Below are 24131 nucleotides of genomic sequence, written 5' to 3' on the forward strand. Positions count from 1 at the left end.
AACTAAAATATTAACGTAGGTACAACAATACAGCGTAGTTATTAGGACCAAAGTACTTAATATTGAAAGTATCAGTGCCATATGTAGCAACCCTACCCTCTCAGCAAAATACACAAAAAGTTCACGCCATCCATCAGGGCAGACAGTAAACACTGTATTTGTATGCATTTGGTGCGATTTAAGAGCTCGCCAATACCTAATGAACTTTGCAGTTCAGCAGGTATTTTCTAGTGTCTTGAATTAATATGCAATGATATTATTTAGGTTGTTGCTTTATTTTTTGTTAGAATAATGCCAACAAAATACTTTAAGTGTTCCAAGTTAGTGTTGCAGGCTTTTCGTCTATGCAAATATAATAAAACTGGAAAAAAAATCTTAGGTACTAAAACATTTTGTTTAGTCTGCTATTTTATTACAATTTTCCAATAATATCTCTTCTCCTTAAATTCTCGACACACTGTCGAGTTTTCAATGCAATGTTTTAATTTTCTTCTAAATATAATTTAAAATTGAATAAATTCCAACTGTCACACTATAGCTGTCTATCTACCTGCGGATAAATGGAGAAAATCTTTCTCCCCTACAGTACTCCAACAACAAACATTTAAAATCAAATCCATCACCTCATAGCAAACTTAAAACTTTCCAAATAGTCTACGTCACACCCCCGATACCTACACAACTTTAATACCAGACAGCAACAAAGTAAATTCACTCTTATGTCTATCAAAATAAAATCTATTACGTCAAATAGTATAATTGGTCAATAAACCAATTTGTGAATGCGTTTGGTTCAGGCAAAATTCTGCTCTATTATTATAACCTGAGGGTGTTTTTAAATAGTTAGTGTATCGTGGTAAGTCAGTGGACCCTCATTGCATTGTTTGAGAAGACGTTTAGGAAGAATGTCGCAGCGATTTCGGATATGTCAGTCGCGGCCGCCTGTCACGTCATGTGGTGGAGTGTTAGGGGAGTTGGAGGCTACAAAATAAGCGATTCAAACCGATAACAGTACGAGCATCACTTTGGATTTAGTAAAATCGATTGCATTTTGTAGAGTTCTTGAATATTTTAACCTGTAACTCAGGGTTACAAATATAATTATTTTTATATTTTCTTTCTATATTACCTGTTTAACAATATAAACACTCCTTTACTCCAAAATATTTCAAAGTGAAAAAGGCCTACCATCGTCTAGCTAGGCAAAAGAAAAGAGAAACGATGCACTAGGGCTTGTAGAGCACGATCCCGTTTCATCTCATTACAAAGGCAAAAGTTTTTGACAGTGTTCTATAAGCGTCTCGGACCCATAAAACAGTTCGGCCAAGCACGCAGTAGTAGTGGCCCACAAGTCCTGCGTCTTCCCAACCATCAAGTGATTGCTTACAGTAGGAGGGTAGATTGAATAACGTTTTGTTTATTTTTGCTTCGTCCAACTCGTAAACAATAGTCTCCGGTTTCTCAGATTATGGAATATAAGCCGGTCCCAAAGCCGTTGATTATATTTTCATGTTCAAACTAAGTGGTTCGTAATCTTAAGCACTTATTTAATTAAGGGTACTTATTTATATTTTTAATAATCAATTTGCATACTCAAAAGAAGAGAAAAAAGTAAATAAAAAGGCGCCCAATTGCTAAGGCTCTGCTATCTATTCTTCTGTCCGACATTTTTACTAATAATGTATTGTGTTGCTGCTATACTAAACAAACAATATTAACATGACGGTTACTACGGTCCTAAAATTCTGACGGATTGACGTCTGAATTGTAATTGAACGAAGTTAGATTATTTTTTCTTGCAAAATCAATTCTAACTTAACTGCAAATAAACATTTATTTTATCAGTCAATACAATTATTAGCAAATAAGGTATTGAGTATTGTGCAACTACCTCAACAAAATAACAAAATAATCATGTTTACATTGCCCTGAGAATAAAAGTTGTTGGTTTTAAACCAATTTAAATATCTGTTTCAAAATACTCACGTTGCGACACGGACACGTGATCAGAAACGTGTGTTTAATTAATAAAACAATGATGCCAATTAATCTTTGTGAGCAGACATGTGGGTATAGGTATAGAGATGAGATGAATAAGGACAATACTGGAGAACAAAGTTGAATGCATGTAATTATGTACTAAGCATCGAAAAGGGTGTAATTCTTCAAAACAGCAAATGCCATAGAACGGAAGCAGGATGATTCTTTAACGTGTCATGAGAGAAGTATTCTATTCCTAATGATAGAAGATGAATGGTTCCTATATTATATAGATGAGTGGTCATCGTCAGCGGTACAAATTAAATGCCATAAATTGTATGCAAGTGGATCAAAGATGTAGGGCATCATAATATATGCAAAAGCATATGACGTAGAATAGAAAATCCTGACTAATTTATTTAAGTTACGAATATTATATTAATAGTGACTTGATAGGTAAACCGTTCGTATTGATCTGATGTGCTCGGTTAGTTTACCTCTCTCGGCCCCAGTTGCAAACTCGTAATTAAATAATTAACAATTATTTGAACAAATGAATATTTATGGTAATTTTGAAGCAAAAAAAATAAGTCAATATACCATGACCTTCAATGTATTAGGTATTAAAAATGATTTCTTTTTAGGGTTTTCTTTTTCAATTTATGCTTATATTTTTTTAGTTTTTTAAAGCTTAGGACTTTGCTTTTTTGAACGCGCTGGTCTCAGAAACTATTATTTTGATTCGAAAAAGTATTTCCGTGTTCCATAGGTCATTTATTGATAAAGGTGATATTGTATATCTTTTCATTCACGGGTTAACTTCAAGAGAAGAGACCCGGTCCTTTTTAAAGGCGTGAACGGGGACACAGGTCCAACGTGCAGAAGCCTTCTTGAGAACTTTAATCTACAATGTGATAGGGCATCTACTAGGGATCATTCACCTCCGCTCTATGGGAGAACAGACATGAAGAATCCAAAGTAGATGCAAAACTATTGCAAGTATGTATGTAAAAATAATTAGGCTATTATAAAATGAGACATGTTATGTGGACCACTTCCTTAAATAATTCGGAGAACTATGGCATCTGCCTTTTTACACATGGTAATGCAAAACAAATATATATTATTACGCTTTGATTATTAGGAGCGTTACAGTAATGATATATTACAAAAAAGAAGTTACGAACGTACTAATACTAAATAACCGATTTTTTTTCTATTTGCCACTTCTTTTTCTGTTATATTTTTAACCCTTTTTATTTTTTATTAATTAATTAAAACATAGACACCATTCAAGGAACCAGAAATTAAATAAGAAAATGCGATTTCCCGAATCAAGTTTTTCTTATAATTCGTTAAAAGGTCAAATAATATACAGAACCAATCAAGGAAATAAAACTCAATACAAATATAAAATTTTCACCAAGTAAAACACAGACAGGGTAAATAGTAGTTTGATATAAATATGTGCTCGGTAGGTGTGTTGAGTGCTTCGCCATTCCCACTTCAGCAGAAAGATGGAAAGGGTAGTATTCTTGTTGGTCTTGGCGTCAGCCTGTAGTGTCCTGGCACAGTCCACTTACTACAGCTCATACTATGGACTGAAACTAACCCAAGCTGATGTCGACCAGTACACCTCCAACGGTACCTTGGCGTAAGTTTATTTTTTCTTCTTAAACTTAGCCTCTTACTAATCTAGATGTTTTATTATAATGTAGCCGGGAGCGTCTGTTTATTTTACTTCTAATAAATTTACTGGGTCCTTGAAATTAGTCCCTTGGTAAAACTAATTGAAATGTTATACTTGTATTTTTTTGTCCAATACAAGTGCCAAATAAGTCCTCATTTTTGGCGAAACTTTATATCTTCTTTACAATGAGCTGAAAGCTTTGGATCGACGAACCATTTACAAATAACAGTAACGAAATTTGGGAGTAAACATATAGACTAATGATGGCACTTACATCATTTATCTGCTTGATTTAAGTTAAACATTTACGATTTGTACTTCAGAAACTGTACCAACCTGATCGCGCCGTGTGACCCTAACGAGCCCAGACGTATTGATGGAACATGCAACAATTTGAACTTCCCATCCTATGGAGCCACACGCACTCCATACTACAGAATCTTGCCAGCCACATACTACAAACCCAGCAGCACAGGTAACTTAAATACATTATTTATTATTATCATCTTGTTACAAACTAGTTATTCTTTGGGTCGTCCTTTCCACTTATAATAATGTACAAGACCATATATACGTTTCTTTAGCACAAGGCTCGTCCTATACCTATAAGGAAAGTTTAAGCATTGATCACCACGGTAGCTCATTAAGGGTTAGCCATTTCAGAACCTGATATTTAAAATACAAGTAACCTTGAGAAGTTTCCCTTTACCATTTACCAGTGTTTTCTTAGAATGACTTAAGAAAGTACACATTTAGGTATAACTCATAAAAAGTCACACATGGCTGCGCTGGAAACTCAAAATCAAAACTGCATCTGAAAGTCTATTGGAGGGGAAAAGCCCGCCACACATGCCCGTCATTGCAACTCCTGTAAGCCAGGATCTACAATGAAACCAACGAAAACCACCGAAACATCCATTCATACATTAAATAAATAATTCTCGTTACGAATACTGGACTTGAACAAAATCATCTTGATTGCGTACCTAGTAGATAGCTCTTTTATTTCCCTAGGTTCAAACATTTTAACATGTTATAATATATCATTGAGTAACATAAACCATTGTCTTCCACAGTCTTTGACCCACAGAGGACTAAATCTGGCAAGGAACCTCAATTGGCTCGTAAGGTCCGAACCTCCTTCTTTGCTGAAGGTCGTGTAGATGATGAAGTCCTGGCCAGCGGCACCACTCACTTCTTGGTCTTCTTTGCTACTGATATCACCAACACTCGTGATACAAGTAAGTACTGTTTATATACAATGTAACAATCCAGATCCAAGAAGCGCAACGTGTCTTGAGTTCGATCCCCGCGTAAGAAAAGCATTTGTGTAATGAACGTATTCTTGTCCTGAGACTGGATGTCTTTGTGGATGTGACTTAAATGTTTCTGGAACCCTCCCAACAAGATGAAATTCCTTAATGAGGGTGTCGTTTTTTCAATATTAATTGTTAAAAGTTTCAATATTGAATTGGCGTACACTTAATATTGAATTATTTAAGTTTTATAAGATGACCTCGAGGACACTGACAATATACTCGTCATTTGTATTATTGGTGCTAGAGTTTTAAGAATACAGCAGTAAACATTTTACAAACCTTTTTTTTAATTATAGCTAACTATGTGTCTTGGAGGACATACTGTTGTAAGCCGGAAGGTGCGGCCGACACCGCTTGCGCGCCTAACTTAGTTCCCGAGACTGACTACGTGCACCGCTTCTCTGGTATTCGGTGCTTGAACATGACCAGACCTCTGACCTTCCAAACTTCTGGATGTCTTCCTCCTACCACTACACCTTTGAGAGTAAGCATTGATTTGTGACAGGTTTGACTTTTTAATTACCTCATATGAGCTAATAAAAGTTTTCAAGTAGTATAAAAACTATGAAAAAAAATATCGTAGAAAAAATGTATTTCGAGCAACTTAGTCAATAGAAAATATACATTTGGTCACATTAAGTAATGCCTTTAATTATATAAGATGAAATACATTTAAATAATACATCTAAACACTAGCAAAATGAACTAGATTCACTCAAGAACCCATTAAACATGTTGCAGATCGTAGATGCAACCCCAACTCACGATTTGTCCCCTGTGTACGGAAACGTGGCTGAACCAGCCAGACGTACCTTCTCTGGAGGAAAGCTGAAAACTGTTGAGGTCAACAACAGGTCATTCCCAGACACATGTAAGTATTTAATTCAAATTTCGAAATACATAGGAGCTTAATGAAAATTTAAACTTTATTTCGTGTCACAAAAAAATATGAAAAAAAGAGGCGAAACGTCGAAATAAACTCAGGGGTCATTCCTGAGTTGCCAACTAGGAAATATCGATTCCAGCTAACTTAAAAATTACATGTAAAAGTGATGATGTCTATCCTATTTGTAAAATGAAAGATTTTCATTTATGTAATTTCATGACTCATCATTTTTTTTTTTATATACCTTTAAAGATGTTATTTTGTTGATGAAAAGCATGTAATGCCGTGGAAATGTAAAAACAACCCGATTGTGGTAATTATAAATTTTTGAGCCGTTTGGGGTCGAAACGTTCGGGACATGGGGACCAGGTGCACGAGTTCTTTATAAGGAACTCGCAAAGCGTTTGGTCGACTCTACACGTTATCAGAATGCTAGTCTATATTTTGCCCGAAGAATTAGCATTGCCATACAACGTGGCAATGCAGCCAGCCTTCTGGGCACGTTTCCTGACTTTATCAGAGATGAGGATGTCTTTTTTGATGCTTTGTAAATAATGTATATTTTTCTTTTTATATTGATATAGTTTTAAAAATGTTAATATTAGTTTAGTTGAATTTATTTGAAATTGTTCACAATACTTTCTTGTTTGTGTAAAAACAATTGAAACACTTTGTACCAGTAAGTCGCAACGTAATTGTTGTTCTGATTTCCAGCCAGCATCGGTCTTCTCCTCGGCATCAACTTCTTCGGTATCATCTTCTTCTGGAGGCACCACAACTTCATTGCCACTCAGCTGGCCGCCGTCAACCCAACATGGACCGATGAGCAATTATTCGCAACCGCCCGGGAAATTAACATCGCCTACGGAAACCAATTGTTACATTACGAGCTTTTACCGCTATTCATGGGTAAGTTAAGATCTATCTCCTCTTTTAAATCATATTTAAGGCATTATAACAGTGTTTCACCAGGGTTTGCACATATATTCCAATGTTTGTCAAATGTGATGATTAAAGTATTAAGCGTGCTATAAATCACTATTCGACTATTCGAGCTGGCAAAGATTATTAATCTTATCCAGATAATATAAAGACTAGCCAAATAAGAAAATTATTTAATTTCAACAAAAAAATTGTAAAAAAATATCATTAAATCTATGAGAACTTTAATTTTGCTATTAATCTTCGTATATACTATGTACCTTGTACACTGTTTTTTGATTCCCAGGTCATGACTACATGGTAAAGAGGGGTATCATTCAAACCGGCGCCGGATTCAGAGAAACTTACAAAGAAACCTTGAAACCACAAATATCATTGGAGTATCCAGTTGTATTGAGATGGTTGCATACTCTACAAGACGGAGACCTCAGGTTTGTCAATTCTCTTCACTTTACCCAATATAATTATCTTCGGTGGAATTAGACATGAAGGCAAAAACGAACATTTTTGTAACATTACTTACTTCTGCAGAATTAGTATTTTACCACGTAAAAAAAATCCTCCAAATGTTATCTACAGCAGGATTTTTTTTATAAAATTTCCTACTTATTGTTGTTTTGCATTAAAGCGATTGAGCGATCCATATGAAAAAGCTAAATGAAGCCGATATCGCCAACTATTAACATTTATTGTTTCAAATTACAGAATGTACTACACCAATGGAACTTTACACTCAACGTTCCCTGTCGTGGACCTCACTTCAAACACTGATTTCCTGAAAGAAGGCGATAACATGGACTACGTCACTCAAGGATGCTTCAGACAACCAACTGCGAACTCCAAAGACTACATCGTCGATCCCGATGTAAGTTTCTTATGAAAATAAGTTAACACCGGAATATTCATAAGCCTTCTTCTATGCGAAATATTATAGTTCGGCCGAAGATTTTCATGAATTTCTTTCGAAAAGAGAATTTAAGATGTATCCAGGACTTGGATTTTTTTTTGTTAATCCTCTTTTTACTGAAATAGCAATATATATAGGAGTCCTGTTTATTATTTTTGCTTTAATTCCAGATCGTAGAAAGAGGCCTTGGAAGACTGCAGCAGTCAAATGACATCATGACCAATGATTTAGCCAAGAATCGTTACTTCGGCTTCCAAAGTTATATTCACTACAGAGAACATTGCTTCAAACAAAAGATTACCACATTTGATGATTTAATTGGCATCGTTGATACAGTGGTAAGATATAAGTACCTAATAATTATATATAGGGCGAACTTAATAAACATTTCAGTAAAAATAACATTGGTACAGATATAAATCAATGCGGTGAGAAAAAATGTATCCAAAGGACTAAACTGTTTATGTCATACAAGCAAAAGTGTCTAAATAACATAATAATTTTATTTTTCAGAGAATTACTCAACTGAAAGCATTATACGAGGATGTCGCGGACATTGAACTCTTGGCTGGTCTGTGGGTTGAGAAGCAGGCAGCCGGCACTCATGTGCCTCCTACATTCGCTTGCCTTGTCGGCGATCAGCTGAAACATTCCATCCACTCTGACCGCCATTGGTATGAGAGACAAAACAGACCCAATGCTTTCAATGCTGGTAAGTAGAACAAAAGTAGTTCTTCCATTAGTTATCAATCGTTTTATCAAAGACATAAAACGGAAAAAAGATCTAAGCAATATAAGATGTGTCATCATATTTAAATTTTCTTTCTAATCCCATATACATGTTTTTTTGAAAAATCCGATATAACTAGTCTAACCCGACATGATGAAAAAAAACTAGATCATATGAATTACTCGTAGATGTGCTTAATTCTTCCAGATCAGAGGATTCTAGTACAGATACCATTGTCAAGAATTTAACTAATTATAATATGTTTTTGTTTATAGCACAACTGGCTGAAATCAGGAAAGCTAAAGTAGCACGTATGTTGTGTGACATCGGAGATGCCGTGACTGTGATACAGGGTCGTGCCTTCGAGTTGCCGTCAATCGAGTATGTATTATTTTGAACCTTAATTAAGCGAGTGTAAACGAAGTCTCTCTTTAAAAATATAAAAATGCATATAACCTGTTTAAACTAGAGTTCGATTTATGTTTCATCGATTTAAAGACTGGCAATTTTGCTTCTTTCTATTAGCATCAGTAGTAAATATAATAACACGATTATAATTTTTTCAGCAACCCGATGGTCAGTTGCAAAGACATCCCTGCAATCGACTTCACTAAATGGAAAGCTTAAAACTTATACAAATTCTACAATTATAACACAACCTAGCCACAATAAACCTATGATAAGAAGATCAGTGATAAATAGAAAATTTTGTTCAGATTCCAGGACGGAACAAAGAATGTTATACACCGTATTAGACATAACATTACCTCCTATTGATACAATAATGGAAATATATGACTGAGTATTTTATTTGTTTTTATGACGTTTTATTACCCTAATTTCATTTTCTATGCAAAATTATTACTAGGGTGAATTTCCCGGACCCAAAAATTGCGTGGCATCGATGAAATCGGTACTAAAAAGCATTGTTATAATGTTCTAACATTTTTTTTAGGTAGATGACATAAAAATCTATCTGTAGCACTAAATATTTTATTAATATAATTAATAGGTTTTCCAAAAAAAAAAAAGTTAAACCACATAATCTTTCATCGCCGTGTTTGTCCACGACTCACCTTGATGTATTAAAGTCATCATTGATCAAAAAAGTAACGTTATTTATATTAAAACTTAGTTTTATTTGGTTCGTGAATAGTTAGAGTATTGACTCGGAATACATTTATTCAAATATTTACACAATACAACGTATGGTTAATAAAAAACCATTTGTCCCAGAACTACCTTTCATCGCCATGTCCTAAACATATTTGAGAATATTGCATATTCTAACGTTTTGCGTCGCTCCCGTTTTGCGTTAAACATTGCATATAAGTAACGTCGAAAGGCTAGACAAGGAACGACGTGTGTACGTGCCTGCGTTTTCGAGCTATAATTAAAAGTATTCAATTTTTTTGGTACTGGACATTTTTTCTTTCATCGCCGTGGATAGGTCTAACTTCTATTTCAATAAGTTTTTAATCTCGATTGAGCATTCAATACAATGCCATTTATATTTAGCTTATTTGTAAAGTGTTCATTACTGTGAATTATTACCAGTTTTTTAGTAAATTGAATTATACCCCTTGATTTTCATCGCCGTGCTCTCATTTCCGTGGTTTCCGTGGACAAAATTTGCTATGGCAATGAAAAAAAATACACGGGAATGAAAAAAATATCATCGCCGTGCCTTGTAAAACAGTTTCCTTTCATTGCCGTGGCCACGTGTTTCATTTCCGTGACTTATGTTTGTTTCGCCACTAGACAGGAATGTATCTATTTATAGTTATATTATAAAAATAATATCATGTGTGACTGGATTTTTACACATTATATTCTATTATTATTGCGTATAAATTAATAGTATTTATTTTTGTTTCAATGATTAACTTTATCATTTAAATATTCTTGTACACTATAATAACATTTCATTGCCATGGACACCTGTTTCATTGCCGTGCATGCATGTTTCATCGCCGTGGCACGGAATTTTCAATCTTGTATATCTCGTTAGTTTTTTAAGCTATCTGCTAGATATTAAGCAAAACTGCATATCTGATCGAAAACTTGAGAAAACACTATTTTTTATTGTTCTAAAGTTGAAGAATAAAAAATCCACGGAAATGAAGATTTTTTTGGACCTGTTGAAATTCACCCACTAAGCAGAATAAAGGCACAAACACACGCGTTGTATCGTAGTGCCTATGACAAATTAATTATGCACTAAAATACATGGCCACAAAAAATCGAATCCAACAATTGCACAAATGCCTTTAGTTAAGTCCTGCTTCTAGCAGGCTTCTAAGTATTAAAGTGAGGGTACAGATCATGGCGCTTATATAGATCACAGATCATGAAACTGTGCACAGATCTACCGATAATCCCCCGGTCGCCTCGTGTGAAGAGGTAACGTAACAGTTTGGTACTAGAAGATTAGAAATTTAAAAGAATATTGAATATCGAAACGATATGAAACAACCAACCGGTCCTCGTTTTTTGAATTGATGACTGTGCTTCCTTACTTTTTTAATATATCTTCTATTAATCTTGATAGTAACTGTCGTGAGAATGATTCATTATCAAAAAGGGCTACCCCGATAAATACGCGTGAGTAAACCATTACATCATTTAATATTATTAATCTTCTATTCTACAAACATTATATTTTTGTTGTCGTACATCAAGAGTTCGGCTATTCAGCGAACTTCGTTCTTAAGGTTAAGGGCTGATCAGTGAATCTAAGCAAACCGTTGTTTAAAATAAATCATTCGAATCGGTTTTGCCGTTTAGACGAAGTTTATTGACATAGACACGTACAGTAAATGTACATATATGAAGATAAAATAATGTATAATTTAAAGACGTTTATAAAACTGAGTTTATGAAAGGAAAAGACTAGCAGAAAAGACAGAGTCTGAATTTTGACAGAGCATTTTGAGGATCGCTTTATATTTTGAGCAAAGTATTTTCAATAATAATTTGGATCCACTGAAACTAAACGCACACGCGTTTTAACTATACTATGCTATATTCAATTCTAAATACTAATTAATGATCTCCATAAAAATTCAAGAACTCTGTCGTATATTATTTCCCTAAACTAGTTAATTTGAACTAGTTCTTGACGTTATCATGCTATAAATTATTGTTTAAATAGATAGTATAAATTATGGGAACCTATCACTAATACTGAATACTATTGACCGACACGTTTTAATTAAGGAGTAAGGGTAAAAACAAAACCCTATATACTATATACCTACTATTTATCTTTAGGTATGTTTGGAGGCTGTAGACCAATAAATATTATCTACCTGATACTCCAAATAAGTGTTATTTTAGCTAAGTATGATTCTGTTTTGTGTAAAAATAAAACGTCGAAGTAACGATAAAATTAATTAATAAAAATAGGTCGACTAGAAGAGATTCGAAACGTTACTTTAATGAAGTGAGATAATTTTAAACAAAAATTGTTGAAATTTTTCAGGGAAATGAAACTCCTCCTTTATTATAATACCTACTTAATTTACGCACATTAAAAAAAGGTTAATTGCTTTCGCACAATAACTCATGACGTAAGTACATAGTAAGTGAAAAATAGATTATGAATTAACATAGTGCGAATGATGTTTAATTATCTACTTCAATTTGGGCCACTTTGAAAAAAACCTGTTTTTTCCTTTCAAATTCAAGGTACATGTATGTTACATATAAACAGTTTTCCTCTAATTCTAATTTACTCGTAAGTTGAAAGTCGGTTACAATGTTGACATTTTTTTATTTTTTTTCTCTTGTGTGTGGTCTGCATGCTGTTATTTATGACGGTATAACTGGTAAACCTGCAACACAATCTCAGTTGAGGCTTTATCAAGAAAGAGATAATCTGGAGTGAGTTTAATACATTAATTTAAAATTATAAATCTTCATAATTTTATGCAAGAAATTGGACTAAGGAAAGAAACACACGCGTCTCATTTACCGTTTTCTGGGACCAATTATCGCAATCCTTGCGTTTTCATTCATTATTTCAATAATAACATAATATTTCATATTTTTACCAGGGAAAGGCTTTCTCTCGATATATCACCAATAATAAAAGTCAATTCTGTATTTTATCGTATATTTTTGAAAACTCAATCTAACCTAAGGTCCACAATCAATTTAATATGTTTTTACAAAATGACACGATTATGATTCTTTTTCCCTTTTTTCTTCACCCTTTACAATAAATTTGTCTACGTTGCATTTAAATGTTTTTCTTTCTCTTATAGGATTTGTACGGTAAATATAAAGCCTTGTGACCCAGAAGAATGGAAGCGTCTTGATGGGTCATGTAACAACCTTGAATACCCCAGTGTCGGTACTCATCGTACTCCAACAACAAGGCTTCTACCTCCAATACTAAACCCGAGTATGTATCTGTTTTACTTCCAAGCACTTCTGATTTTCATTTTGACAGCAACGAAAATATTTGCTCGATCACTGTCATATGTATCTAAAGAAATAAGTACTGCCGTAGTTATTTATTTAATCATTTTGCAAATAAAGGTATTGCATACATTCAAGTGACATGCACGAGATACCCAAACAATAAACGAGCATTCGTAGATTCGTTCACGCTACGTATCTTGGCTGCTAAAGGAAATAAGTAAAAACGCCTGGCAAAAAGAAAATAATAAAAATCGGTACATATATTTGCTATTTCGAAAGGGGGATCATTTTCATTTTGACAGTGGTGTATATTTATTAAATTGTATTCTTAGATTACGAGCCTGCGGATACTGTGAGTGGGGCGCCGTTCCCAGTCGCAAGAAGGATTCGTTGCGAGCTCCTTTCTGAAGGCAAAGCGTCTGATCTGACGACCACGCAACTCCTTTCATACTTCTTGCTATCTGCTACCCATGATATAAACTCACTCGATGACTTTTGTAAGTATTTTACTTTTGTTTCAATACCGATTAGAAAACCAGTATTTGAATAAAAGTGGTCAGGATTAGACACGAGACCCCGTGCGTTAGTCACATTATAAGCTAAAGAAATTCGAAGTTGGAAAGAAAACTGAAGATTATAAATGCCACTCCTTGCTGTAACTTAATGTTTATTATTTGCTGTTTTAGAAGCAGCAGAATACATCATCTGTGAAAACTACAACTACCTAGCTATGATGCTTCATTAGATACAGCCTATTAACAGACGCTTTTCTGTTTTGACCGGAACTCTATAAAGCCAACTCCTTGATTTCAGACAATTATATAATACACATACTGCACTGTTGCGAACCGGAAGGCCAGAATGACTACATGTGTACACCGCAAAGGATTCCAGTGGATGACCCCGTGCACAGATACTCGGGAGTCAGCTGTATGAACCTTACCAGGCCGATGTCTTACCAGACCCACGGGTGCCTGGAAAATGGTACCACATTTGTACGAGTGCGTAGCAACCTTTTAACTTCATTTCATAGTCGTAGAGAAAAGGCAAATAAAAATCCTGAACTGGTTCACCTTCACATAGTTTACCCATTTTTGGGAATAATGTAGGTACCTGGCAGGAACCATGATCAAGATCATGATGTCACGATCCTCAAGAAAAAAGGGAAGAGGTGTTATAATTTATCCATTTGTTATTAGATGCCAGTCGCCACTCCCGTGTTTGACCTATCGCATATTTATAAGTTATCACCTGAAACTGAAGATCTAAGAGTTTACGAGAAAGGACAAATTATAATAGAAGAAGATAATGGAAAATTATTTCCTCCTTCTATGACACCGGATATGGGTATTGGAACTTGTCTTTTGAACGAACGTCCGAGAGAATGGCGGTGCAACCGTGCTAGTGAGTTAACTTCATATTTTATTCAAAATGGGAATTTTTAATGCCTTAAGAATTATATGTTGGGTGGTTAGGTTAGGTTATAAAATTAAGAAACTCCCAATAATAAATTATCTGTGGTTACAATTTGATTACGTTATAATAATTGTCTTTGTGTGTCAAAATCATGCCGACTAATATGCCAGTTGAGTGTTTAAAAACCTTCTTACATACTTACAGATCAAACTCAGATCCTCCCTTTTTTGAGTCAGTTAAAGCACTAAAACCTTCTTCAGAATGTAACAAATACTCTTCTGAAACCGCATCCAAATTACTTCAGCCAAACGCGAGATAATCGCAGACAAACATTTGTACATACAAACAGGTTAAACTGAGAACCGCCTTTCTCTGAAGTCGGTTAAAAGTTATTTCTACAATGATGTAAAATGTAATGAAATATTTTTAGATGTCAATGGAGCTGTTGGTGCGGTTGTGATCGCGATTCAGTTTTACAGGCACCACAACTACATAGCAAATGAATTACATGAACTGAACCCGTGCTGGGATGATGAACGATTGTATTACACGGCTCGAGACATCAACATAGCTGTATTTACGCAAATTTATTTCTATGAACTATTACCTATTTTGCTGGGTAAGTTTATGTGCACATTTACGCCGTAGCAAAGCGGATTTGATCTGACGGAATGAGACCACAGTAGCTAGGTTGATGAATTGACTGGTGTGTTGAGCCAGGACTCGCAGGTTCGAGTCCTGTCTGTTGCTTTAGTTTTTCCGTTGTATTAAATAGTAAGTATTAATTGGGAATATAGTTTTACTTACATTAATAAATAATTCTTTACAGGTAAAGAAAACATGATCAAACATGGAATTATTTCTGATTCTGATGGATTCAGAGACATGTATGATGAAGATGTTTTACCGCAGATGACTGATGAATATCATTATGCGTTAAGATGGTTCCATGTTATACAGGAAGCAGACATTAAGTGAGTATTTTTTATTTATAAAGTAGATCCATGAAATAGCTAGAAATAGGACTATTTGATGGATAAAGTATAGGACCAGAATTCTGCATGTCAAAATCATAAGCTTGAGTTCATCACAGGATCTACTCAAAGGATTTCGGATATGTTTTACCGAAAGAAACCCAAAAATGACCTCCCACCAAAGTGGACTCAGGTTAGCTGGTATGTGATAAGAAAGGATAGAAACGTATAAATTAATGTATGGGACAATCAGTCATTCGTCAAAGTTATGCCAGTCATCAATGAAAATATTTTTTTCTCGAGATAGATTTTTCAGCAACAATCAGCCTTTTAGTTTTCTTTTTTATAACAGGTACTTCAAAGATCAAAATAAGATAATTTTTTTTCAGGATGTACGATAACGACGGATATTATTTGAACACTATTCCTATGGTAAACGTATCTTTACGAACAGGATTCCTGCCGCACGATGAAAACTTGGAAAAAATGACTCAGGGCAGCTTCAGACAGTATGGTGGTGGTTTTGACCACATTATAGATAACGATGTGAGTAACAAAACGGTTTCTCACAGATTGAACAAAATCAGGATAAAATATTCATGTATCAACCTAACCTAAAATATCAACCTGAATAGTACATGTCATTCCGAAATTTATAATAACAAGGTCTTTTGTGTGTTCTATTTAATTTTTGTTTAATTTCTAGATATCTGAAAGAGTAATAGGTGGCGTGCACTTCTCATCGGACGTAGCAACCATAGATATAGCTAAAGGCAGGTACTTGGGCATGCAGCCTTACGTCAACTACAGAGAGTTTTGTACAGACAGGAAGTACAAGTCATTTGAGGACCTTGAAGACGCTATCAGTCCTGAGGTATTTAATAGATGCATTCTATTCCATTCTTTCTTACTTACAGGGTGAATCGCCAATGAATTCAATATACCTTGAGTGCACGCGTGGGTGGGTATATGTCGGAATTCCACCGACTAAAAAGTGTCCCGGGCACCTTCTTCTGCTCAATCCCGGGGATGGCTATACTCGGTTAGGTCGTAGAAGCCTGTGGTATTTTTAACCTCTTGACCAAATAGAGGGGCTTAAATTCTCTTACTTTTCACCTACAAGAATTTTAGAGAATTTTCTATATAATGTGCTCGTTTGTTCAGCGTATTTACCGCCTCAGGCGGCTATACAAGGATGTGGAGGACGTAGAATTGATGAGCGGCTTATGGGTTGAGAAATACGTCGCAGGTGGAATGGTCCCTCATACCATATACTGCCTGTTGGCCGACCAACTGAAACGGTCAATCATATCAGACAGGCACTGGTATGAAAGCTCGACCAGACCACACGCTTTTACTTTGGGTAAGTTATTTTCACAGTCTAATCTGCAATTGTGGATCGACAAAGTATTTGAGTTGTAATTAGTTCTTCTTATATCAATATTTAGAGACACCCGTCTCATTAGCTGTAACCAATACAAAAAAAAAGTTAAATTTAACCCAAATACCCAGTTTCCAATTGAGCTGAAATTTTTCATGCCTAAATGGGGCTGATCTGATGTCGCAGCTTGAAGGCAGGTGACAATCAGAGCTTCGACTCAATTTGAAATGGCCGAAACTGACAGCAAAGAAAAAGAAAAACAAGAAAAAAGCTTTTTCTTTATACAATATTTATGTTTTTTTATTTTATGTTTCTAGAACAATTACAATCAATACGCAAGACGACCATTGCTGGTGTCTTGTGTGCTGTGGGTGATGAAGTGACGGAAATACAACCTGCTGCCTTCCAAAGCATATCAAACAAGTAAGTTTTGGTTCGACAACAAATGACTATTTATTTTGAGTGACTGAATATACATTTGGTATATATGAATTTTGGTTTCTTGTTACTATTTGCTTAGTAGTCTTTGTCTGAAGTATTTTTAAATTTAAATATTGCTACCTTGAACATCTACACCTGTTAAAGTATAGAATCTGCAAATATTACGTGGAACCGTGGTTTTGATATTTTTTCGTTGTTTTCAGGAATCCTTTAACGAAATGCAGTTCATCGGACATTGGAGCACTGGATCTGTCTGCTTGGGAAGATCCGATGTGCAGCTAACAATACTTTTATAGGGACGAAATGAAAAATTTTCGATGTCCGACCGACGGAGTTTAATGAAATGTACCTACCCATGTTTATTATTTTCTTGTCCTATATAATTTTGCATTTTGACAGATTTAGCGGACAGGACTATTAAGCTAACTAACTTACTTCAATTTGATTAATTATATACTGACAATATTTGTTTTTTGCACCAAAATTTGAATTATTTTATCTAATCGACACGCCACATTAAAACAAAATACAAGAAATTTAAATAAATTCACAAAAATATCTTGTTTTATTAAATACCTCTGAAGTTATGTGATACAGTAATGACAGTAAAGTGACTGGTAATGTGACTTAAGACTACCATGAAATGGTGCTACTTTTTTACTACTTTTTTTTCTTTGCTCAAGTGTGAAGTGAAATATGCTCGCAAATGCAAATATTCCGACGACTTATATTAAAATATTATAATTATGCAGTGTCAATAAAATAAAAAAGACGACTGACTTTATTAACTGTCAAAATTGAGGAAATACATACATACTTTAAATTAAGGATTTAATTTTCCTTCTCTTTTATCAATATTTCACTTACATTAACGCATTCCATTGTCCCTGGTGATTTTTTGCCATTATTGATAATTATGTGTCTGTGGAAATGTCCACCAAGCTTGCTCCAACTATTATGACTATCCGTTCTACAATGGAAAGAAAAACTATAAATTTAAGAAATAAGCAATTATTACTAATATTTAGAGTCTATATCAAATTATTAATACCCATTATTCGTTTAAACCCCAATCGCACTTTACGAAATAGTAAATAATGTTCTGAAACGGCAAAAACCGATGCCGATCATTAATAAAACTGCATACAAACACAGCATACAGCTTAGTGCATAGTGCATAAACAGCTGCTGCTACAGCTGTATGTAGCAGCAGCTGTTTATGCACTATGACAAATAAAGACAGATACATAAAAATAATAATAGTACCTACTCCTCTCACTTAAAGTAAAAATTAGGTCCGCGCCGTGCGCATTTAATGTAAAATGATTGAAATAAACTATCAATTATGCTTACTGCAATCTACGATCAATGTTGCCGATAAAATGATCGCAAAAAAAGCAAATAGGTTCGATTGCCGTGAAGGACAAAATGCAAATGCGAAAAAAAGATACCTTTTTACGAGTAATTACGTAATAGATTAACAACTGTTATACTTTTGGGATGTTTATATTGTAATGTATGAACGATATTTATAAATTTTGACAATTCTTGGAACACAAGACATCTATTTGTTGAATTCAAAATTATAATTATTTTATTGACTAGAATTTATTATATAACTACAATATGCATTTTACACAATGTTTATGCATAATATAACACATCTTAACATCTAAAACAAGGCTGTCAAAACTTTAGAAGTGCACAATTTTCACATCAATGACATCAATATCTTTAAGGGCATAATTATTAATATTTTGAGTTTAGTAGGGAAAACTAATAACTAGATATTATAATAAATTCCTATATTACTGGGATATTGTTTTTTTGTTACTTTAGTCAAATGATTTGACTAATTACTTAAGATGAAATTTTGTGTGGATTTAGCTGAAACCTTGGTGGACGGTGACAAGCGTGAATCTACACCGTCTAATCGTACACCGAGATTTTGTTTTATAAAATTTCAAAACTTGCATGTTCCCTGGGTTCAGTTTTACCTGGAAAATCCAGGAAAAAAATGTTCCAAAAACAGGTACAGTTTTAAATATTGGTTTTATGTATTCGAACTTTGTAGACATGCAACATTTCTCCAAGTAACAAATTTCTTAAATGTTCTAAACCAACAAGTACGCAACATTTAGGAAAAAGGAAAGATTGTCCGTCCGACACTTTTGAGCTAGTAAAAATGTAAGTATTTTACAGATCTGGCGCCTGGTTGTAAACACTACTGATGTAATGAATGTATACTTTTTGAGCATTTGCGAATGTGAATGAATTGTTTTTAACAATCTCACGCCCAGCTTTGTCTATTCCAAACCTAATTCAGATACTAAGCACCACCACAAACCATTTTCATACAAATACATATAATAAAAAACAAAAAAAAAATTGCCAACCCTAAAAAATACATACATTAAGTACAATACAACAGGAAAAATGATTCGCAATCTGTGTAAACTATCTATGTTTTATTAAAATTTACTTACTTAATTCCAGTATATAAGCTGAAACTTTATTGAGAAAGGCACAGAAATCCGTTTCTGGCAAAACGGTCAATATGATGCTCAAAAGCATTTTTGGGTTATTCTGCTGCGTGCAGGTCATCTATGCGGTCAGGTACCACAGGTTCAGTGGAGAGAGAGTCACTCCCAGTGAATTGGAAGCGTACAGGGCCAACAACACTTTAGCGTAAGTTTCTTTTTACTTGACAATGGACAAACCAAAGCCTCTTCTTTTTGTCCATTAAGTATTTGCACAATGTCTATTTGCCTACGCAATTAAGGCATTTATTTCATTCAGATTGTCTCTAAAGCGGTAATGTCTAAGGCAGTAAATGGAAAAAAATAGCTTATTTTTATTTGTATTTCAGGAAATGTACTATTGATGTAACGCCTTGCAAAAAATCGGAAAGACGTCGTCTTGATGGATCCTGCAACAGTCTTAAGAACCCATCCAGAGGAACCGTCACTGTGCCTCACCACAGAGTCTTGCCCGCTGCCTACTACAATGGTAAACATTCTGTTTATTCATAGCCGGATATCCATATAAGATAGTCCAGTGATATAGGTTTCCACACCGTGTGCGACGTGTCGCGGCTCCAATCCCTGCGTAGGACAAGCAATTGTCCACAAATATATTAGCATTGTTTTAAGTCTGTGTGTGTATGTGTATGTGTACGTGATTTGTATTTTTGTGAAACCCCCGCAACACAATAAATGAATTCCCTTGTGTGCGAGTCGTTGTGCAAATTTTAAAAAATAACACCATTCTATTGTACCCATAAGTTAGATAAATACCCCTGAATTGTTGCACTTACTATTATTACAGTATTAAATATTTTGTATCTTTACAGGCAACCAAGAAAGAAGATCAGTGTCCGGCAAACCTTTGAAGCTGCCGAGAGAGATTCGTACCTCTCTGCTGTGTGAAGGAATTTCAGTCAACGAGCACTTGACCTCAGCCGTACCCGGCTTCGGAATCTTCTCATTCGGAGATGTTGGAACCGTTCACGACATCAGTGAGTTGATTTTCATTATGAAAGTTTTATTTCAATCGTGCTTCGAATCACACTTAAAATTATGCCAGATGTGTTTTGAAATACCAAACTTAAAACTTACTAGACCTTGCTATTTATATTATCGAACCAATTTTCTCTAGCCCACTGCTGGGCAAAGGACTCCTCCATATCCTTCCACGATTCTCTATTCTCTATTCTCTATACCAGCCAATTAAAAGCCTTTTTATTGTTTGGACATATTTGCGTGTAAACTAATACGATAAGTGACTTTATCATGACTGCTTTTGAGGATCTGATTGAAATTGCAGAGTAGTTTTGATGAAACATTCTTACTTACAGAATTCTTCATGGACAACAAGACTGACTGTTGTACCGAAAAAGGACAGAAAGACTTCCTCTGCGCTCCCAATCTTATCCCTGAAGACGACCCTGTTCATCGTTTCTCTGGCATCCGTTGCATGAACTTAACCAGGCCTCTGGACTTCCAGTACTTTGGATGCACCAAGGACCCCGTCCCCGCACCCGTAAGTAGCTCAAATCAACTCAGTAATATAAAAAAATGATTGCTTCAGCAAGAAATTGGGAACTAAACAATCTATTTTTTATAGATCGAAGAAGCTACAGCTGTCTACGACTTGTCTGCTATTTACATTATCGAAGACAACGTAGGAGTTCCAGTCAGAACTAACAAGGGTGGTGAGCTTTTCGTAGAGGTTGACAACGGAATCGTCTGGCCCCCAAGTGGAAAAGGATACTGTCCCGCTACTCCCGCTAAGGCTGGACAGAAATGTTTCGAAAACTGTAAGTTTGAAATTTCCCTTATTAAAGAAGAAAAAAACCCATTAAAAAGTTATCAAATGTCAATTAATTACTACAACTAATTTCGCTGTCTAACTCACAATCGCTCGCAAAAGATAACACTGTTTTCATGGTACTCTGAAATTCTCAGCTGCAAGTCGTCTTAACATTTGCATCTTTCCATTTTTCTAGGATGAAGATATTTAATTATATTTCTTTCCTTCTTTTAGACTCCAACGCTCTTCTCCCCGTCCAAATGTTCGCTGTCTGGTTCGTGAGACACCACAACTACTTGGCTAAAAATCTGGCTAAGGTCAACCCTACATGGACCGATGACCAAATTTACTTCACCGCCAGGGACATTAACATCGCCTACGTCCAAGAAATGCTGGTCTACCAATTCCTGGCCACCTTAGTCGGTAATATACAAATAATATACATATATCTTACTCTGTTTTTTTTTTGGGATTTCTTTGGCGTTGGTTTTCACATGAGGTTTAATTTCAGGAAAGGACGATTTGGTGAAATCTGGTTTAGCTTCCGATGACACCGGTTTCAGGGAAACTTATGACCCTTCAGCATACCCTCAAATCACTTTGGAGTTCGTTATCATCTACCGTTGGTTCCATCTTATCCAGAATGGTGTCGCTAAGTAAGTATTTTATACAAAGCATTTTTAATAAAAATAACTTCAAGTAATTGTAACCAAGGGATATACTAACTAATGTTATAGTTTGTTCTATTTTGCACAACGTCCAACGTTACCGGTAACACTATTTGTCTGCCAACATTGCGACCAGCGCGAGCGTTATCACTACCGTATAGGCCATCAGCGCAAGTGCTAAAATCAGAAATACTTAAAATCTTTCATAAATGTTAGAGGCCACTGATGAGGATACAAACTATTACATTTAACTAAATAAATTTATTTTCGTATTTGTTTCCAGAATGTTAGACGGTGAAGGTAACTACGTCAGTGAACATCGTGTAGTAAACTCAACATTCAACGCCGGATTCTTGGGAGAAGATGACAACATCGTTTACTTGACCCAAGGTCTTTTCAGACAAGAAGCTGCCAAGGCCAACACTGGAGTTCACCCCGACGTGAGTACCTAAAACACAAGTTTTAAAAAAATACAAAAATGGAATCAGATCTGAGACAATCTAGTCAGTCTATATTTTAAATGACACCAAAACAATAATGTGGTTACAAAATGAACTTACCTAACTCATTACCTTCTTTTGTGTTTCTAGATGGCCGAACTTGGTTTACCTAACCTCCAACTCGCTACTGACATCATCACCAGTGACTTGCACAAGAACCGTTTGTTCGGTTTGAGACCATACGTTGACTACGTCAAATTCTGTTTTGATGAAGATGTTGAAACCTTCGATGACCTTAAGAAGAGGATTCCCGCTGACGTAAGTCTGGTTTTTGAGAACTCTTAATTCTATTCTCATAAACTAATAATTAATACTATAAATAAAATAATTCCATTTCAGAAAGTTTCCATTCTTCGTGACCTTTATGAAGACCCCAAGGATATTGATCTTATGGCTGGTTTATGGACTGAGAAGATCGCTAAGAACGCACACATTCCTCCTACTCTAGGTTGCTTGTTGAAGGACAGCATCCACAGAACCATCAAGGGAGACAGACATTGGTACGAAAGGAGCAAGAGACCGCACGCCTTCACTTATGGTAAACCATCTAACCCTTTCATTTAATCAATCAATTGATTAAATAATCTCTTGCTTGAAATAAAACAAACAATAATTGCAAAATGTAACCTTAATTTGATATTTTTAATTTCAGATCAACTCCAAGAAATCAGAAAGGCTTCGTTAGCTAACTTGTTGTGCGCTGTCGGCGACAAAGTTGAGAAAGTACAAAAGAACGCTTTCCTTCAAATCAGCAAGAAGTAAGTGTTTTTAATTAAACAAAGCGTTATTCCACACTTCTCAGCCAAAAAGTTAAAATGGAGCCCTTGTAAAACTACAAACGTAAAACTGTCTTCCAACTTCGCAAATAAGCAAAAAACCTTAAAGATTACGTTGTGTTCTGGATTTCCAATAACACTGTGAATTTATGACAAAGACACCAAAATATTAAAACTGTTTTCTTTTTCCAGGAACCCCTTGGTCAGCTGCAAAGAGATCCCCAAGATCAACTTCAAGAAATGGGCCCAGAAATGCTAGTCAACCAACAACGATATGAAACAAAAGAGTCACTGCTCTAGTAGCAGTTTGAACGTGCAAAATTAATTTGAAAACATCTTCAAAATTTGGTCGATCTTTGAATATACTAGGCAATAAATATGGCTTTCAATATTGTTGTTTTTCGTCTGAAATAAATTTATTCAACTAACTGGAGATTTTAATTGTTCCCGACTAAAGAGCTTTTGACGAATTCAGTTTTTTTTAACCATCTTAACAGCAGTTTTACACTTACCAGGTTAAGTTTGGTGCTCGAGGATTTGGATCAAAGTAACAGAGGTGATCATTGTCAGATTTAGAATAAGTATATCCACTAAGGCGTCAAATATGTCACTGTGCATAAAATATGATCCTTAAAAGCAAATTATAAAATCACATCAAAATCCTAGTCCGCATAAATGTCGGTTAGGAGTGTGCCCAGAAGACCTGTGTACAAGTTAATGGGACACGCAAAGTGACTAATGGATACTTTTTCATGTCTTAATAAGGCATTTTTGCACTCGAG

General features: G+C 35.1%; 5 protein-coding genes across 6 annotated transcripts; all 5 read left to right on the forward strand.

Moving 5' to 3' along the window:
- Nucleotides 1-3474: 3474 nt before the first annotated feature.
- LOC113502452 (peroxidase-like) lies at nucleotides 3475-9272 on the forward strand. The gene is made up of 12 exons (XM_026884024.1): nucleotides 3475-3634; nucleotides 3994-4145; nucleotides 4747-4911; nucleotides 5286-5473; nucleotides 5731-5860; nucleotides 6590-6784; nucleotides 7104-7248; nucleotides 7523-7682; nucleotides 7895-8062; nucleotides 8238-8436; nucleotides 8730-8835; nucleotides 9021-9272. The coding sequence occupies exons 1-12, from the start codon at nucleotides 3498-3500 to the stop codon at nucleotides 9079-9081; spliced, it is 1806 nt and encodes a 601-aa protein (XP_026739825.1). The 5' UTR covers nucleotides 3475-3497; the 3' UTR covers nucleotides 9082-9272.
- Nucleotides 9273-12645: 3373 nt separating this feature from the next.
- On the forward strand, nucleotides 12646-14057 carry LOC113502699 (peroxidase-like; the record flags this gene model as incomplete). The annotated part of the gene is made up of 3 exons (XM_026884351.1): nucleotides 12646-12862; nucleotides 13215-13379; nucleotides 13696-14057. Coding segments are annotated over 3 exons (678 nt in total), but the record flags the coding sequence as incomplete, so codon positions are not given.
- Nucleotides 14001-17601, forward strand: LOC113502599 (peroxidase-like). Of its 2 annotated transcripts, XR_003401369.1 has the most exons (7): nucleotides 14001-14286; nucleotides 14729-14917; nucleotides 15128-15272; nucleotides 15662-16146; nucleotides 16437-16635; nucleotides 16971-17076; nucleotides 17298-17601. XR_003401369.1 is itself a non-coding variant. In XM_026884242.1 (4 exons), the coding sequence occupies exons 1-4, from the start codon at nucleotides 14082-14084 to the stop codon at nucleotides 15888-15890; spliced, it is 768 nt and encodes a 255-aa protein (XP_026740043.1). In that variant the 5' UTR covers nucleotides 14001-14081; the 3' UTR covers nucleotides 15891-16322. The 2 variants fall into 2 exon arrangements, 1 of the variants encoding a protein (XP_026740043.1); XM_026884242.1 differs by lacking the exons at nucleotides 16437-16635; nucleotides 16971-17076; nucleotides 17298-17601 and having other exon boundaries at nucleotides 15662-16322.
- On the forward strand, nucleotides 16060-17376 carry LOC113502700 (peroxidase-like). Its single transcript, XM_026884352.1, has 4 exons — nucleotides 16060-16146; nucleotides 16437-16635; nucleotides 16971-17076; nucleotides 17298-17376. The coding sequence occupies exons 1-4, from the start codon at nucleotides 16060-16062 to the stop codon at nucleotides 17374-17376; spliced, it is 471 nt and encodes a 156-aa protein (XP_026740153.1).
- A 2035-nt stretch (nucleotides 17602-19636) lies between the features above and the next one.
- LOC113502455 (peroxidase-like) lies at nucleotides 19637-23777 on the forward strand. The gene is made up of 12 exons (XM_026884027.1): nucleotides 19637-19782; nucleotides 19964-20103; nucleotides 20447-20611; nucleotides 20951-21135; nucleotides 21220-21412; nucleotides 21640-21828; nucleotides 21917-22061; nucleotides 22357-22513; nucleotides 22664-22831; nucleotides 22913-23111; nucleotides 23226-23331; nucleotides 23542-23777. Exons 1-12 carry the CDS (start codon nucleotides 19652-19654, stop codon nucleotides 23606-23608), a joined length of 1845 nt encoding a protein of 614 aa, XP_026739828.1. The 5' UTR covers nucleotides 19637-19651; the 3' UTR covers nucleotides 23609-23777.
- The last annotated feature ends 354 nt before the right edge of the window (nucleotides 23778-24131 follow it).

Source organism: Trichoplusia ni, chromosome 17 (assembly GCF_003590095.1).
Source record: "Trichoplusia ni isolate ovarian cell line Hi5 chromosome 17, tn1, whole genome shotgun sequence".
Classification (NCBI taxonomy): domain Eukaryota; kingdom Metazoa; phylum Arthropoda; class Insecta; order Lepidoptera; family Noctuidae; genus Trichoplusia; species Trichoplusia ni.